The sequence below is a fragment of the Myiozetetes cayanensis genome, unplaced genomic scaffold (genome assembly GCF_022539395.1).
Source record: "Myiozetetes cayanensis isolate MyiCay16 unplaced genomic scaffold, myiCay2020 scf9, whole genome shotgun sequence".
NCBI lineage: Eukaryota > Metazoa > Chordata > Aves > Passeriformes > Tyrannidae > Myiozetetes > Myiozetetes cayanensis.
Window position 1 is genome coordinate 37604113 of NW_026088185.1, and position 17165 is coordinate 37621277.

At 52.7% G+C, this 17165-nt stretch overlaps 1 protein-coding gene across 1 annotated transcript in view; it reads left to right on the forward strand.

Annotated features, from left to right (window-relative positions):
• The window catches only part of FMNL2 (formin like 2), a 114756-nt gene that overhangs the window by 85756 nt on the left and 11835 nt on the right, over positions 1-17165 (forward strand). Inside the window, 8 exon segments of the mRNA XM_050339649.1 lie at positions 1683-1726; positions 1729-1775; positions 8699-8773; positions 12100-12210; positions 13321-13470; positions 13881-13982; positions 14661-14967; positions 15398-15601. Coding sequence (XP_050195606.1) covers positions 1683-1726; positions 1729-1775; positions 8699-8773; positions 12100-12210; positions 13321-13470; positions 13881-13982; positions 14661-14967; positions 15398-15601 — 1040 coding nt within the window.

Sequence of the window (17165 nt, forward strand, 5' to 3'; positions counted from 1 at the left end):
TCCATGTCCCTCCTCTCCCATGCCTGTGATCCCAGCAGCCACTTCCAGCAGACCCTGGAGTTCTCCTCTTTCCTTGTCTAACAAAACCAAACCTGGCACAGGCATTTTTCCAAGGCAAGGTAAAACTGGGGGGTGAGATGACTAAAACAAAACTGTGTGTGTGTTTACAGGGCTCGGGGTGGGCTCTGCTCTGACAGAGCACAAACCTTGTCCTGGTGGAAACAGGAACTTCCTTCCTTTCTCTTATTCAGCCCTGAGTCAGCAAATACATGCACAGATAAATAGGAAGGACATGGGAAGTTTATTATTTTTATCACTCTTGTGCCTGGGACTCAGGTGGTCGAGGGACATCCCATGTTTTCAGTTTTGAAACAAGTGGGTTATTTCCATCTCTGTCTGTAAAATCACTGCTTTAAAATGTGACTGCAATAATCTGAGGACCAAAGTGGATGTGAGTGCTGTTCCAAACCCCAGGCTGTGTTTGCCCCCAGAGGTTTGAGTGCTTAGGGTGGGTGAGATGTGCCAAAGGGAAGCAGCAGCTCTGGGAATGGGATGTGGAGCTGATCCCATTCCCCCTGTGGAGCTGAGTGGGCAGCAGGTGGAGGGGGACTGTGGGGACTCCATCTCCTCTGGTTCTTCCCAAATAGATCCCACAGATGTGGCCAGAACTGTCCTCTCCCTGTCCCCATCCCAGATGTGTGGGGAGCACCTGAGGATCCCTCTGATCCCAGAGATCCCCTCTGCCCACCCCCACAGCCCCTCCTAACCCACCCTGGGACGGGATATTCCTGAAGATCCACACAAGAGCTCCTTGACCCCATCTGAACAAACCCCCCTCGACGAGTAAGACTTGAACATGACCCGTTTAAAATTTCCTAGGGAAGTGAACATTTTATGTGGTTCCCAAAGATAACCCTGACCCTTTGAAAGCCAAAAGGTATTTCTTGTTCTGTAACATCTGGTTTGAGGCACTGCTTTGGCATGAGACTAACCTTATGTGTCTGCATGGTTTTGCTCTGCTCAGAGCTCAGCTGGCCAGGAAATCTTTTGCTTTCCACGAATCCTGTAAGGAAATACTGTGGATTATTTTCCTTAGGGTAACACCCAGTTTTGCTGCATGGTTTTCTCCCAGTGATCTGGTGTTTTCTCTCTGTGGCAGATTGATTTCTGATTCCTCAGGAGGAGGACGTGCTGAGGCATCCTGTGTTCCTGCAGTGAACTCTGTGTGTGGGGGGGGTGGCTCTGAATAACATAGATTATGACAGAGAATATTCAGATTTGTACCAGGAAAGATGCAGATTGGAGTTATAAGTGTTCCCCTTAAGAAGTGGGCTCAGGAGGGGCCAGCTGGAGGTGGGCACTGCCTCTCCCAGGGGTGTGCAGGGCAGTTCTCCGGGAGCAGGAGCTGTCAGGGATCTGCCTTTCCCAGAGTTCTGCAATGACTTTTTTTTGCTCGAGTTTCCCAGTTGTGGTTTCAGTCCCTGCATGTTCTGGGGGAGGAGTGCATGATCCCGGGAGAGGCCACATTCCCTGGATCAGGGGTGCTCAGCACTGTGCACCTCCCAGGTTTATTAACTCAAAGGGGTTAAAAACACAGGGCATGAAGCTCCCTCTCCCACGTTCTCCCACGGGTTTGGAAGCAGGTGCTGGTCACTGAGTGTCTCCTTCTCCTCTCTCCACAGGACAAAGGCCCTTGTGCTGGAACTCCTGGCAGCCGTTTGCCTCGTCCGGGGGGACACGAGATCATCTTGTCAGCCTTTGACAACTTCAAGGAGGTACCTTGGCCTCATTCATGTCATTTGGGTGTTATTCCCTCTCTTGTGACTGCCTGGAGCCTTCTCATCCAGCTGAATTCCCTTGAGTCAGGATTTGCCATGAACCACAGGTTTTCCTTGGAGCTGCAGAGCAGCTCAGTGGTGACCATCCCATCATTTTCATGTCTGTAATTCCAACGAGGTGAATCCAGGCTGGGAATTTGAGCTCCCTTTGCCCAGTCAAATGGTGTCCCATCATTTTGGGACATTTTGGAAGCTTGTCTCTGAAACAACCAGGAATGCTGTGTCAGATCTCCCATTTCCAAAGCCATTTCCACACGCCCTTGAGACACCAAGTTCCTGGATTTACCCTCAGAGGGAACTTTGTTTGTGTAGAAATTACAGAATCAAGTCTGTGTCAATCACAGCGACTGCTGGAATTCATCCAGGAGTTCCACTTGGCTCAGGTGTCATTTATGGGTGTGTTTTCAGGTTTGCACACAGTGGGTGAAAGGATTTGGGAATACCTGTGTGAATGTTTGGAAGCACTGGTGTGGGGGAAGCAAGTCCTAGAAAGCTGCTGTGTTAGTTTCCTTTGGATATTGGATATATGTGTGGGGTTAATATCAAATTAAAAATGAATAAATTAGACTCCCCAGCTCCAGAACTGTTGGATTTGATGAGTCCCAACTGGACATACAAACACACAGGCTGTGTTTCCTTGAAGCTGTAAGTGGGTTAATGCAGATGATCAAGGAGCCAAGTGGGTAATTTTTTAATGTTTCATGTTTGGGGAATAACTTCTGACCTCGGAAGGATTTGGATGTTGTGGGTAAATGAGGGGATTTTGGAGGTGCTCAACATCATCCAGAGCCAAAGGTGTGAGCGACCTCCAGGGTGGGGCTGTCGTAGAAAGCTCAGCTGGGTGCAGGTGCAGACCTGCCCTGGCTGTGGGAAGGTTGAACTGAGGGCAGAGGGAATGGGAACAGCACGGCTGGGAAGGGGAACTTGGGTTGGGAAGTGTGAGACCACGGAGAGAGCCTTGCTTGGGGTGACACCGGCGGGAGGGACGCTCAGAAAACGGGAATTGGGGAAGGGTCTGGAGAGCTCCAGTGCAGGCAAAAACTGGGAATTGTGGTTTGGGTCTTCCATTGGTTGGTCTGTGTCGTGGCATGACTTTGTCTGCACCTTTGGGAACCCACGGGATCAGGAGGAAAATGCAGGGGGTTGTTGGGAAGAACAGCTTGAGAGGAGGGCTCTCAGTGGGAAAAGCTCTGTAAATGTGCAGATCACAACGCTGGTAGTCCAGGGTTAAATTCTCCTGGGTTTTCCTACTCTGCTGTGGAAGAAACAGGGCTCAACAGGGAGGACAAGTGTGAGGGATTGGGGATGAACAGTGGCTGCAGCCAAATCCCACTGGATGGGATGGCCTGTGGTGCTCATTGGACACCTCCCAGGGAAGGATATGGAAACCCTAGGCACTTTCTTACCTTCCTGACATCCTCAGTCAAGGTTTTGCTCCTTCATGACCTTCCAGGTGCTCTGTCATCTCCTGCTGACACAAACATTTCTGTGGAAACCATTCAGTTTGTGTGGAATCAGTTATTTATTCCGTTCCTGTGGGGTTTGAGCAAGTGGTGGTGGAACTGTCCGGGTGTTGCAGATGAAGTGAGGTCAGGGAGGGGATTTACCTTCCTCAGTTCTGCTTTTGGATGCTCTTTTCTTCCTCAGTTCTGCTTTTGGATGCTCTCCCCCTGTCTCAGTTCTGCCTTGAGCTGCTCTTTTCACCCAACTATGCTGCTTATTTCTTGCTCTGTGTCGTTGTTCTCCACCTTCCTCCTGGGCAAGTTTTTGGGAATGGTTTCAAGTTTTCACTTTTATGTTCCAAACCCCTCGAGTTGCTGACAAGTCAAGCACCCAGGCTTGGGTTTCCAGCCCTGCACATCCAATTTAAATTGCTGTGAGCTCCATAATCTTCGTGTGGCTGCTGCAGCTCTGCATTTCAGGGCTGCCACGGTGCTTTCATGCATATTTAGGACAGATTTGACTCGTTGAATTAGATCTCTGCCACTCCATCTCCTTGCCATGAAACAGCTTCAAAAGAAAGCTGAACTCCTGCCTAATAAAATCTAATAAAGTCAGGAGGGAAAACAGGATATTTAGCACCAAACTCTGCCCTCGTTTCCATCAGGGGGAACATCAGATGTTTCATTGGGCTTTGAGCTTTGCTCTGATGGAAATGAGAGCAGGGTTTGGTTCTTGTCAAGGGAGATTTTTCAGCTGAAAATGGAATTTGTGTGGAGACCTCGGAGTGGAAGGGCCCACAAGGAATACAGAGAGGGACTGGTCATCAGGAACTGGCAGTGACAGGACACAGGGAATGGGCTCAAACTGAAAGATGGGAGATTTAGGTTGGATATCTGGGAGAATTTCTTCCCTATGAGGGTGGGCAGGCCCTGGCACAGGTTGCCCAGAGAAGCTGTGGCTGCCCCTGGATCCCTGGGAGTGTCCAAGGCCAGGTTGGACGGGGCTTGGAGCACCCTGGACACTTCCAGGGATGGGGCAGCCCCAGCTTCTCTGGACATTTGCTGCTCTTGAATGTCTGGCAGATGAGGAGAATCTCAGTCCTCTCACACATCACCTGGTTATGGCCATGAATTCTGAGCCCTCAGAGGTCTTTGGATGCTTGGGAATCGGGCAGGGAGCTGGAAGGTGGGGGCCCTGCAAACAAACCCCATCATACCCCTCCATCAGCTTTCACAATGCTTAAGGGAGCCAAGATTGTTGAGAGGGCTTAATCCAGAGTCAGATATCCCTGTTGGAATAATGAATGGCAGCACTGCAAACAGCACTTCTGAGTTATCCTTGTGCACCCACCAGCAGAGTAACTCGTGCTGGGAGAAGCTCTTTGCAAGTGCTGGAAAATGTAAATGCAGTTGTTGTTTGTTGGCTTTTGAGAGTGACTTAACCCTGCTGTGGAGAAGTAAAAGGTATTTTAACCTAGTAAAGCATTAAATAACTGTTTGCTTAACCAGAAACTTCCGGGAAAAGGGATTTTTTTGTCCTCCAGCAAAGTGCAGGGACGTCAGCACGGGGAGGGCAAACAAAGTGTCCCTGTGGAGTGTCGTGGGCCGGCGGTGGGAGCTGCTGCTCACACTGGGCTCTTGTGGGGGACAGAAAGCCAGCATTGTGCTGCTGGACAAAGGGGCACAGGCAGGACAAGGGGGCACAGAAGCTCCCAGGGATTTTGGGGCTGCAGATCCATCAGGCTGAGTGTGACAGCACACCCAGTATGGGCTGGGTTCATCTGCACGCTCTGCCTTTGCTCTGCCTCTCACTCTGGGAGTTACTGAAGGAGGAGGAGAAGCTTAAAACGACCTTTGGGGGGGTCATTTTAACGTTGGCACTGACAGAACATGTCTTGTATTGCAAAGCCTCTCCTACAGTTTAGGTGTTTTAAATTTGCTACCTCAGAGGGTTGTTTTCCTGCCTTGGGGTGCTGAGTTCAGCTTGAGGGGAACTGCAACCAGAGGGTTTCATTTTCTGCCTGGAGTTTGGGACCACCAGGTGTTTCCTGATTGAAAGGGACCTTAAAACTCATCTCATCCCATCCCATGCCATGGGCAGGGACACCTTCCACTAGCCCAGGGTACTCCAAGCCCCATCCAACCTGGCCTTGGACACTCCCAGGGATCCAGGGGCAGCCACAGCTTCTCTGGGCAACCTGTGCCAGGGCCTGCCCACCCTCCCAGCCAGCAATTCCTTCCCAATATCCCATCTAGCCCTGCCCTCCTTTGGTTTGAAGCCATTCCCCCTTGTCCTGTCACCGGGACCGTCCTCCAGATGTGCAGGAGTTCATAGTCTGTGTCTCATAACTCCTGCCTGGATTCGCTGCCCTCTCCATATGGAACACGCTGGATCTGCTTGTGGTGATGTTCAGTTCCAAGCTCCATTCTCCAGCAAACTGGGGTGGTGTTGTTACCTGAGTGTCTGAGGTGGGAGGGTGATGGATGTGCTTCCAGCAGCGTGGGGTTTCACCTTCTGCCTGACACTGCACTAGAAAACATCTTCAGTTTTCCCAAATCCCCTTGCCTGCTGCTCCCTGCCCAGGCTGCTGTTCCAGGTGCCTGGAGAGGCTGTGGAATCCCCATCCCTGGAGGTGTCCCAGGCCAGGTTGGACAGGGCTTGGAGCAGCCTGGGCTGGTGGAAGGTGTCCCTGCCCATGGCAGGGGATGGAATGGGATGGGCTTTGAGGTCCTTTCCCCCTCAAACCATTCCGTGATTCCGGAGCATCTTCCAGTGATCCGGCCCCGAGAGCGGGAACGGCGCGAGGGTTGTCGTGGTTGAGCTTTGCTCTTGGGTGGTCTGGATGGGAACTGTGTGACCACTGCCAGGTGGATATGGATGCAATCCTCACTAAACTTTTCAAAGCAGATCCTTTTGCTTCCTTACAGGATTGTGTTGTAGCTTTGTAACCGATCCTCGCTGGATTTCCTCCGTTAGCACCCGGAGAAAGGACCCTCCGTGGGTGGCTTTCCATAAAGCCCCATTGTTCTTCCAGAATGACGTGGGCTTAATGCGACCTAAAGTGGGTTTTTTTCACAGCCCGAGCAGAGACAGAGGGTTTTTATAGCTGTGGTAACTCGTTTAATCTTGCTTCTTACCCAGAGTCAAGCCAATAAAGGAAAGCTCTGCCTCTCCTCGGCCCAGCCGTGCTTCCAAATGACAGGCCTCGCGAATTTATTCCGATGGAAATGGCAACATATGGTTTTATGTGGTGGGATTTGATTTCAGCATTCTCCTTGGCTCCGGGCCAGCCTTCAGGCTGGAGGCTCCAGCCCCGGTTTCCCTCTCTTTAATCTTCCAGGATAAAAATTATATCATTTGGGGAAAGTCAGTTTTGCTGCCTCCTCAAACGCACCCGGCCCAGCCCTGGCTCATCCCAGCGTAGGGGGAGCTATCTGGGAGCAGCCACCATGGGTGGTTGTTGCTTTTCCTCTTCCCCAGCTGCTGTATCCCAGCCAGCCAGGGCTGCTCTATCCCGGGATCTGCTCTGCCAGGGCACTCTGGGCTGCTCCTCGTTTAATTAGTCAGCCCTAAATGGCTGGGAGTTGTTTGTGTCAGCTTTTCTCATCCCTGTGGAATGGTTTGCATTGGATTTCCCAGAAATCAGTCCTTCTGGCTTTGTTGGTGAGGGATCATGTGCACCACTGCTCTGTTTGGTTCCACCATCCAGGGTTTTGGTTAAATCAGCTCCATTTTTTGTGACGTGGGTACAAGAGAAATTGTGGAATCCCAGGCTGGTTGTGGGTTGCAAGGGACCTAAAAGCCCATCTCATTCCACCCCCTGCCATGGGCAGGGACACCTTCCACCAGCCCAGCTCGCTCCAGATTTTCCTCCAGCAGGGAAAAATTGTGTGGGATATAAAACAGTGCAATCAAGGAGTGATGAAGGAGAGGGTTCCTGGGCTTTGCTTGGAGCAGGGGTTGGATCCAGCCCAGCCCACGCCTCCCAAATCAAATGATATCATTGGGGCAGCTGCTGCCTTTGATCCCTGCGCTGCCAGGGGCATCCTGAAACAGCCACATCCCTTGCCCTGGGTTTTGCTTGGAGCTGCTCTGACCATCAGTGAGCTGTGTGGGGAGGTTTGGGCTTTGATCTGCCAGCAGGGCCATTCCTGATGCTGCAGGGAGGCTTTCCAAGGATTGCTCCTGAACAAAGGCCTGAGATTAGACTGGAGATTTACAACCAGAAGGGTGGTGCTCTCCAAACTCCCCCCATCCTTTCCGTGGGATCCCATCAGACAGGTCATTTGTGCTTCACCAGAGTCTTCCTCCATCCCACAGTGGGTCTGCTTTGCTCTGTTTTAGACCTCAGTGTGTGGGGTTTTGGGTTTTAGTGGAGCAGCCCATGGAAAAGTGTTTGATGCTTCACTTTCATGCCACGGGCTGCAGGGAGAGATGAGTCCTTTGGGTTTAAAATCAGGATAATTCTGCTTGAGCAACAGATACAATATCTTTCTCTTGAGGTTTGTGCTTTGTTGCTTGAGGGTTTGTTTTACCTGCTGAGGCCTCAAGGTTCAGCTGGAAACACTGAAACACAACTTCAGCAAGCCCAGGGCTCACCAAGGGTTTTGATCCTCAGCAGAAGGGAACTTTCAGTCCTCCAGGTGATTGCAATCTGTTTTCCAAACCTTTAAGAGGAAAACAGCTTCTTTCAGGGCTTCTTCTGCCCCTCTGAAAACAGGGAAGCTTAAACCTCCTGCCATGGGCAGGGACACCTTCCATTAAACCAGGGTGCTCCTTGAACACTGCCAGGGATGGGAAGTGTCCTTCCCAACTTATTTACTATTTTGTGGCTTTTTGGGGATTACTCCAGGTCTTTTGTGTGCTGAGAAAGGCAGGACTGAGCCAGAGAAGCTACTGGCAATATTAAGATTCAAGGATATCCTGAGAGCTGCTTTATCTCAGATCTTCTCTCTCCCCCAAGTTGCTTTTGTTTCCTGGCAGCAGCCCGTGCTACAGCTCTGGAACCCTGATTGTTACACTGATGTATTTTCACTCCTTGTTTAGCCAGGCATAATTTTCCCTATGTCCTCCCTGTAATTTGCTTTTCTTCCTAATTACATGATATTACAGTGCAGAGCCAGGAGGGGGGCTGAGCCTTCCTTGTGGCGTGGCCTGGTGCAACTCTTACACTCAGAATGATGAAACTTTGTGGGGGGGAAAGATCCACAAAGAGCTGTTTTATAATTGTATCTGTATAATAATTGTACCTGAGTCCTTAGACTCGCACTGCAGGTGTTGACAGAGAATTATTCAGCTGGATTTTTTTGATGAAGAGCATCTCCAACCTGGACAAAGAGGTTTTGAACGAGCAGAAAATCTGCATTTTCCATGGGTTTTTTTTGTGGCTGACCAAAGGTGTGGTGCTTGTTTTGTAGGTGTGTGGGGAGAAGCAGCGCTTCGAGAAGCTCATGGAGCACTTCAGAAACGAGGACAACAACATAGACTTCATGGTGAGTGGCACTGACCCTCAGCAGCTCCTCATTGCAGAGTTTCCTGTGCCTGAGCTGTGTCTGCCTCCTCATCCCGGGCCTAAAATGCCCCAGCCCAATTATTCACGTTCCAAATGCGTTTCATTTTTAGCTGCCCCTTCACTTTTGCTCCAGAAGTGCCTTGTTGCCCCAGTGAAGGTAAGAGGGAAGGGGCCCTTCGTGCTCTCTCACAGCAGCTTCTGCAACGTCCAGTGCTGTCCCTGTGCCAAAATCCTGGCAGCCCCAGACAGGGAAGTGTGGGAGAGGCTCCCTGCAGCTGCTGGCTGTCCTTATCTGCAGATAAATATAGCGGTGGCTTGCACCACTTGGGGTTCCTCAGCGTGCATCTGCATGAGCTGTTCACCAAACCCACTGCCCCCGGAGCACGGGGAGGGGGCAGGGAGAGGGCAAGCTCTGGCTGGCACAGGCACCAGCACGTTGGCATCACGTGGGAGGCTGTGGCAGGGAGGATGTGTCTGCGTCCAAAAATACCCCTGGGTCTGGGTTTTTTGTGTCAGAAATGGGGGAAGTTAAAGCCGTGTATTTAATTAGGGAAGATCTCCCTTGCACTGCTCCTGCTCAGGGGCTCGGATCCCGTGTGGGCCTGGACCAAGGTGGGAGCAGAGCAGGAGGAATTCCCACCCCAGCTGATTTTCTGAGGCCTCTGTGAACCATCTGTGAGGCTTTAAACCATTTTAGTGCCGAGCTTTGTGTTGAAGGTCCTTTTTCTGCCAAGAATTAGGTGGCAGAGCACCCGCTGGGGTGTCTCCTGCAGGCTTTGAGTGCTCTGTGCCAGTGGCTTCCAGGGGAACAGCAGGATAAGAAGGAGGTGGGGTGAGTTTGAGCCAGGATGGCAGATTTCTTGGGTTTAAGAAGAGAAAATTAGAGTGATCCCTGCATTTTAACTCAACTGAACAGCTGCTCTCAGTAACTCTGACGTGTTGGGTTGGGTTTGTTCCTTGTTCCTGCATCGGTGCCCCTGTGAGGACACGTTGGTAGGCACAGAATACGTGGACTAGTTAGTCTGTAATTTAACAGAAAGGTTTCTCAGTCCTCAAATCCCAACTCTCAATCATTTTTTCCATGCTCACTGGGAGGGATAATGGAATTTGGGGAGAGGGAGTGAAGCAGCCTGGAAGCAGCCTGAGCCACCTCGCTGGAACTGTGGGGTTTGTCCACTTTTTAGGGAAAGAAATCATTCATTAGAGAATCCCAGAACCATCTGGGTTGGAAAAGCCCTCTCAGACCATTCCCCCAGTACTGCCAAGGCCACCACTGGTCCCTGTCCCCAAGTGCCACATCCACATGGCTTTGAAATCCCTCCAGGGATGGGGACTCACCACTGCCCTGGGCAGCTGTGCCAGGGCTGGACAAACCTTTCCATGGAGAAAATTTCCCTTAAATCCAACCTAAACCTCCCCTGGAGCAACTTGAGACCATTTCCTCTTGTCCCATCATCATCACCTTTATTTAAGATGTTAAATGATGTATTGTAAGGATATAACAGGGAATCTGCATGGGAATGTCCATACAAGCCTGGAATATTCAACATCCATGTGAGCAGCCTGGAAGAAAATTCCCTCCTCCTCTCCTAGGTTGAAGATTGCATTGAGATTTGCTTGAAAAAGGATGAATATGTTTTTTTAGGACTTGCCCAGACATTAAGAAAATCTGCATGTCTGGGCTGCTGGCCACGGGCTGGAGTGCAGGACAAGGCTGGAGCTGGAGGAGAAATTCCTTAGTTTGTATGTAAGGATTTGGGAAAGGAAATGAGAATTTGGCCCCGATGTTGCGAGAGCCACAGCAAGGATCAGAAAGGCACCCTTGGAATAGGGGAGTTTGGCTCTGGGGGAGGCACAGGATGGCAGGGATCAGCTGGAGAAGGCTGGGAGCAGCACTGGGAGGAACCAGGGTTCACCACAGCAACTGGAGAGGGTCCTGGAAAGACTTGAACCCTCAGGTTTCCAGGAGCACGGATTGGAACCTGGGTTTAGGTTTCCAGGAGCATGGATGGAGCTGTTCATGTAGGAGATGGGAACACACCAAGGGCTGGGATGGTCCATCCCAGGAGCTCCTGGATGAGTTTTTAGACCATCCTCCTTCCTTTGCTCCTTGGGTTTGTCCCTCTTAGCAGTCTCTCAGCCTTACTGAAGTGATTTTGAACACAGAGTGCTCCAAGCTGGTCAGGGCCTACCAGGGAAGATGGAGCTGTTGAGTGCCTTTGTGGTGTCCCTGTGGTCCCAGCTCCTCCAAAGAGGGGACAGTTCAGCTGGGAAGGTTTTATGGCACCTCAGGGATCTGTGGGAGCTGCAGCTGGAAGGAGCAGCTCGGGACAGGCTGACCAGCCCTGGGATCAGGGGCCACACACGGCACATCTGTCCCCTCAGCTTTGTCCTGTGGGCCTGGAACAGACCACAGGGAACTGGCCACGTTCCAGCACCCAGCTGGTGATCCAGAAATGTGGGGTCTCCTGGAGGCTTTTCAGGTTGTTTTAGTTTTTGCCTTCTCAGGTTCCTCCTAGAGATCTGGGGTGTATCCCAGTGGCCCTTGGCAAGCTGGAGTTACCCTTGTTGCAGTGTTGCTTGTAGGAGGGGGTTATGTCCTTGAGAAACCCAGCCAGGATGAGGTGAACCCTCTCTTGGGGCAGCTCAGAGGGTGACAGATGATCCCCAGGGAGCTGGGAGAGCACTGGGGGTGCTTGTGCAGAGCAGGACGAGGCCTGGCCTTACATTCCGGGGAAGGACAAACTTTCTGGGGTTTCTACCCCAATTGCTCCCCCTCCACAGGTTTTCTTGGAGAGGAGGAGCATTTGCCTGCCTTTGGCTGTGCTGGGATGTGTGTGGATGCCAGATCCAGTGATCTGATCCCTGACCCACAGCTTTGGGGACGCGCTTCGGGCACCCAACAAAGCGCCGCTTGTGCGAGTCCCGTGTCCTGAACTGGGGGTTCCAGTCCCCCAGATTGATCTCCCTTTTCCAGGCAGTTTCAGGGACAACACTGTTTCCTTTAGAGCTGGTGTGATGTGTGCTCTGGCCCTGGGAGCCGGCGGGGCAGCGTTCCCGCTCACCGGCAAGGTGGGCTCGCAGACGTGACTCAGTTCCTGGAACTCGTGGGTTTCCCTCTATCCCAGCAGACAAAATCCAAGCACTTTGGCTTGGAAACAAACCATTTCAGAATGGCAGCTCGTGGTTTTCCCCTCGTGGTAACCACAAGGGGAGTGTGGTGGTGGTCCTGGAGATGCCGCTGTGCAGAACCTGTTCCCACCCCTGTGAGGGGCAGCTGGGAGTCACTCTGTGCTGTCCTTGCAGGTGGCCTGCATGCAGTTCATCAACATCGTGGTGCACTCCGTGGAGGACATGAACTTCCGAGTGCACCTGCAGTACGAGTTCACCAAGCTGGGCCTGGACGAGTACCTGGATGTGAGTCCAACCCAAACCTGCTCCCCCCAACACCTCCCAGCTCTGCCACTGCCCCTCCAGCCCCCTCGGGCCCCTGACCCCAGTGCTGGTGTCCCCCAGTCCCTGCTCCCAGGGCCATGTCCCGGGGCTGTGCCGGAGGGAACTGGGCTGGGATTGCAGCCAGCTGGGATTACAGCCTGGAGCTAAATGTGGAGCTGTGCTTATAACAAAGGGAGGATGAACCACAGCTGCCCTCGCCCTGCCACGTCCCTCAGGGCTGCTGGCCTTGGCTTGGCCCTGGCTCAGGTGCTGCCAGGGCTCCTTCCATCTCCAGGGGTGGAAAATCCCTCCTTTGGGTTTTCCCTGGCAGCCAGACGGTGCCTGGTGTCCCCATGGGAAACTCTGCTTCGGAAGGAAGCTGCTTTTGTTTCCCTTTATCAGTTTTTCATGGAATCACAGACTGGTTTGGGTTGGAAGGGACCTTAAAGCCCATCCTGTTCCACCTCTGCCACAGGCAGGGACACCTTTCACTATTCCAGGTTGCTCCAAGGCCTGTCCAGCCTGGCCTTGGACACTTCCAGGGATCCAGGGGCAGCCCCACCTCCCTGGGCACCATTTTTCTCCCTGTCCCTGCCCTTGGGAACACACCCAGGAGAACAGTGCTCGTGTTGGCAGGGGAGTGACTTGTCCCTGCTCGTATCTACTCAAGAGGGAGGGGTTTTGGGGTCTGCAAGGTGTGTTTGGACATGGCAGCACCGACCACACGTGTGTTTGGGGCCTGGGGGTGGCACAAGCCCTGCAGTCCTTGGGGACCATTCAGAGCCTTGTCAAGAAACCACAGAGGAAATCGTGGAATGCCAGAATTGTTTGGGTTGGAAGGCCTTAAAGACCATCCAGTTCCAACCCCCTGCCATGGCAGGGAAGCCATAATATCCTCCAGAACAGAAGATAAGGCACTGCTTGGCTTTATTTGAAAGCTCTGGTCTCCAAAAATGACAGTTTATCACTTATGACCCCAGATAACATCAGAGCTCGAGTGTTTTCCTGGGTGGTGGAGGTGGCCTGAGCTCCCCCTGCTCTCCCAGCCCGCTGCCAGTTCCCAGTGCCACCTCTGTGCCCTTGGCTTTGCAGAAGCTGAAGCACACAGAGAGTGACAAGCTGCAGGTGCAGATCCAGGCCTACCTGGACAACGTGTTCGACGTGGGAGCTTTGCTGGAAGACGCCGAGACCAAGAACGCGGCCCTGGAGAGGGTGGAGGAACTGGAAGAGAACATTTCTCACGTCAGTACCACGCCTTGGCACCTTGGGCTCAGCTCTGGGAGGTGGGAGCACAGCCAGTGCAGGGCCACAGCCTTGGGAGCGAGGTTGGAAAGACCTTACATTTTTAAAAAATTACACTTTAAGTGCTTTATTGCAGGGTAGACTTTCTGATCTGGACAGTTCATAGTTATGGTCCACCCAGGCACCTGCTGGTCGTGGCTGAGGGTGACCTTCATCACAGGAACCTTCAGTGGGGCACTTGATGTCCCTCATCTCAGGCAGGAATCCTCTTTATTTCCAAAGGAAGGCCTCAGGGTGTGGTGGAATATCCATAATAATCCTGTCCCACTGCTCCAACAAGTGCCCTGATGTTTCGATGGATAAAACTACAGTTTTCCACTTAATTAATCTATTCCTCTTTGGATTGATAGTTATCTGAAAAGCTCCAGGATACGGAGAACGAGGCCATGGCCAAGATTGTGGAACTGGAAAAGCAACTTATGCAGAGGAACAAAGAACTGGACGTGATCCGGGTGAGTGGGGTGGGGGAGGCTCTGCCTGGATTCCAGGGAGCCCCTGGGCTGGGGCAGGTGATGGGGCTGGGGCAGTGACTTCTGTTGGCTGCCAGATTTGAAGCTGGGACAGATTTGGAGTGGAATTCCTTGTGTGTGCACTCAAAGGGACCTGGAACTGTGAGTGTGGCAGCAGATGGAGTGAGACAAAGGCATCTTATCACCCAGGGCTGGAGCCTTTCCATTTGGGGTTTTTGGAGGTCCCAGAGGGTGGGGGGTTCTGGGGTTCCTTCTGGGCATCTGCCCTGGGTATGTGCAGGGAGTTGCAGAGCCAGAAGGTCCCCCCTGAGCCTCCTTTTCTCCCCCTGAGCCTCCCCAGCTCCTTCAGCCCCTCCTGCTGCTCCAACCCCTTCCCAGCTCCGGTCCCTTCCCTGCACTCGCTCCAGCCCCTCCGTGTCCTTGTCATGAGGGGCCAAAGAGCAGCACAAGGAACAAGAGGCAGCAGGAGGAGGAGATGCTGAGAAGTTCTGCACCCCCAGGTGTTGGTGGTGTCCACAGGGGAGGTTTCTGCCAGCCTTGGTGGTTCCTTGGGAACACACGAAGTGGGGACAGGTGGTTTGATCAGAGCTCAGGGTCAGGCTGTTCTGATCCTGGAGCTGGAATTCTGAGTGCAAAGTCCACATTTCTGTGTCGTTCCAGGAGATCTACAAAGATGCCAATACCCAAGTTCACACCCTGAGGAAGATGGTGAAGGAGAAGGAAGAAGCCATCCAGCGCCAGTCCACGCTGGAGAAGAAGATCCACGAGCTGGAGAAGCAGGGAACCATCAAGATCCAGAAGAAAGGGGATGGGGACATCTCCATCCTTCCCGTGGCTCTGGCCTCTGGGATGGTGCCAGCAGGGTCAGAGGTGTCAGGGACGCCTGGCACACCCGGAGCTGCATCCTCAGTGCCATTGCCACCCCCTCCACCGCCCTTACCTGCCATGGCAGGGACTCCTGAGGCAGGTGAGGAGCTTGGGGGATCCACTGGTTGTGTGATCCAGTGCTGAGCCCTTCACGGGATGGAGGAGTTGGAATCTTCTTCATTAGGGGGAGTTCCTCCTGTGCTGATGCAGCAGAGGACTTCAGTGAAGGGTCCAACCAGCTTGGGTGGGTGGAGAGGGGAGGATGGGGGGATGTTGGACAGGGATGAGGGGCTGTTGGACAGGGATGTTGGGGGGGATAAGGGGATGTTGGATGGGGATGTGGGGGGGATAAGGGGCTGTTGGACAGGGATGTGGGGGATGAGGGATGTTGGACAGGGATGTGGGGGGGATGAGAGGATGTTGGACAGGGATGTGGGGGGGATAAGGGGCTGTTGTGACTGTTTCTCCCTGTGCCTGTGATACCCCAGTCCATGTCCATGGTAACTCCTGGCTCTCCCTTAACCCCACAGTGCCCAATGGCCCCGTGTCGGTGCCGATGCCGCCTCCCCCTCCGCCCCCGCCGCCTCCCCCACCGCCTCCTCCTCCTCCTCCTCTGCCAGGGCCGGCTCTGGACACGACTCCAGCAGCTCCACTGCCCCCACCACCCCCTCCCTCAGCTCCCCCCCTGCCCGGGACGGCCTCTCCCACCGTGGTCTTCAACTCAGGCCTCGCAGGTAAAGCTCGGGCATGGGTGCGGGGGCAAATGGGAGGTCAGGGCACAGCTCTGGGGATAAATCCCACAACTGATGTAATCCCAAGCAGTTTATGGGAGAAAAGAGCATTTAAGGTTCTCCAAGGCTGTCCAGAGAAGCTGCCCGTGGATCTGTGGAAGTGCCCAAGGCCAGGCTGGATGGGGCTTGGAGCACCCTGGGCTGGTGGAAGGTGTCCCATGGCAGGGGGTGGGATGAGATAATCCTTAATGTCCCTTCCAACCCAAACCATCCTGTGATTTATCAGCCTGACAGCTTTGGTTTGGTCTGGAAGAGCTGGATTCTCCAGTGAAACAAAACCCTGTGCCAAAAGTGCTTTTTAAACGTGCACAGTTTTGGCCTTGAGCAAACGAAATGTGGGTTTGAGAGAGACGTGATGTGAAGCTTCAGGGGTTTGATTTCTTCTGAGCAGAAATGTCTGTGCAAAAAAAAAAAAATAGGGCAAACTTTTGGGGATTTTTTGGAAGGCAGGACAATTTGCAGACCTTGTTTAAGCGTGTTTTTAGTCACTCTCTGGCACGTGCCAAGTGTCTCAGGCAGTGAGTAAATGCTGACTATCACCAGAAGCCTCAAGAGCACATAATGAGCCCAAAAACAAGAGACTGAGGAGCTCTAATTAAGAGCTTTTTTTAAAGAAGAAAAATCTGATTAAGTATTCCAGCCTTTAAAGCTTCCTCTGAAGGCCAAAAGCATCCTGGAAGTAAGAGGATCCCAGGGGGGGATTAGGAAAAAATCAAGCACAGAAGGCACAGCCCTGCTGAGGGCTGATCCCTCTGGATGGATATGGGAAAGGGGTGCTGGATGTGGCCCTGGGGGGGCTGCAGGGGGCACAGGAGGTGCCTTATCCCAACATCCCTGGTGTTAATTTGGGATGGGAGCAGTGGCCAAGCGCTCCTGGCCCAGCTCCTCACTCACATCTGGGTGAGATGCCAGAGCCAGGGGAGCTGGAAATCCTGTCCTTCGGTGGGTTAGGATTGGGAATGGGAGTGGAAGGGCCTTTTCCTGATGCAGTGGCTCCTCAGGAAGGAGGGTTTTTAGGGCAGGAGCCTCCTGGGTGTGAGGGGAGTCGGGGGAATAACAAGAGTTGCTTCTCTGCCCATCACTAACGCTGTTTTCTCTCTTCTCTCTGCCTCCTGCTAAGATGGGCCCATCAAGCTCTTCTGTAGGTTGCTCCCTGCTAAGTATTTGTTATTCCTGCTTTTCCCTCTGTGCTGTGTCCATGTGTGTCCAGGGGCTCTGTGGGTGGGTAGGGGGAGGCCCTGGGGATGTGCCATCCCTCAGGATTTGGGCACCAGAGCTCTGGAATGGAGGAGGAAGGGAAATCTGGAGGGATTTGGAGCTCCATCAGGACCTGGCCCAGGAGCCATCAGCTTCTTCCCTGTCCTGGAATAACCCAGGAGCAGTTAATGAGATTCTAATTTATTCACAAGCGGAAAATGGTTTTTTTCATGGGTGTTCAAAGCTTTTTTTATTTATTTTAAGAATTATTTTAAGTAACCTCATTCATTAAGCTGAGTAAAAAACTGTG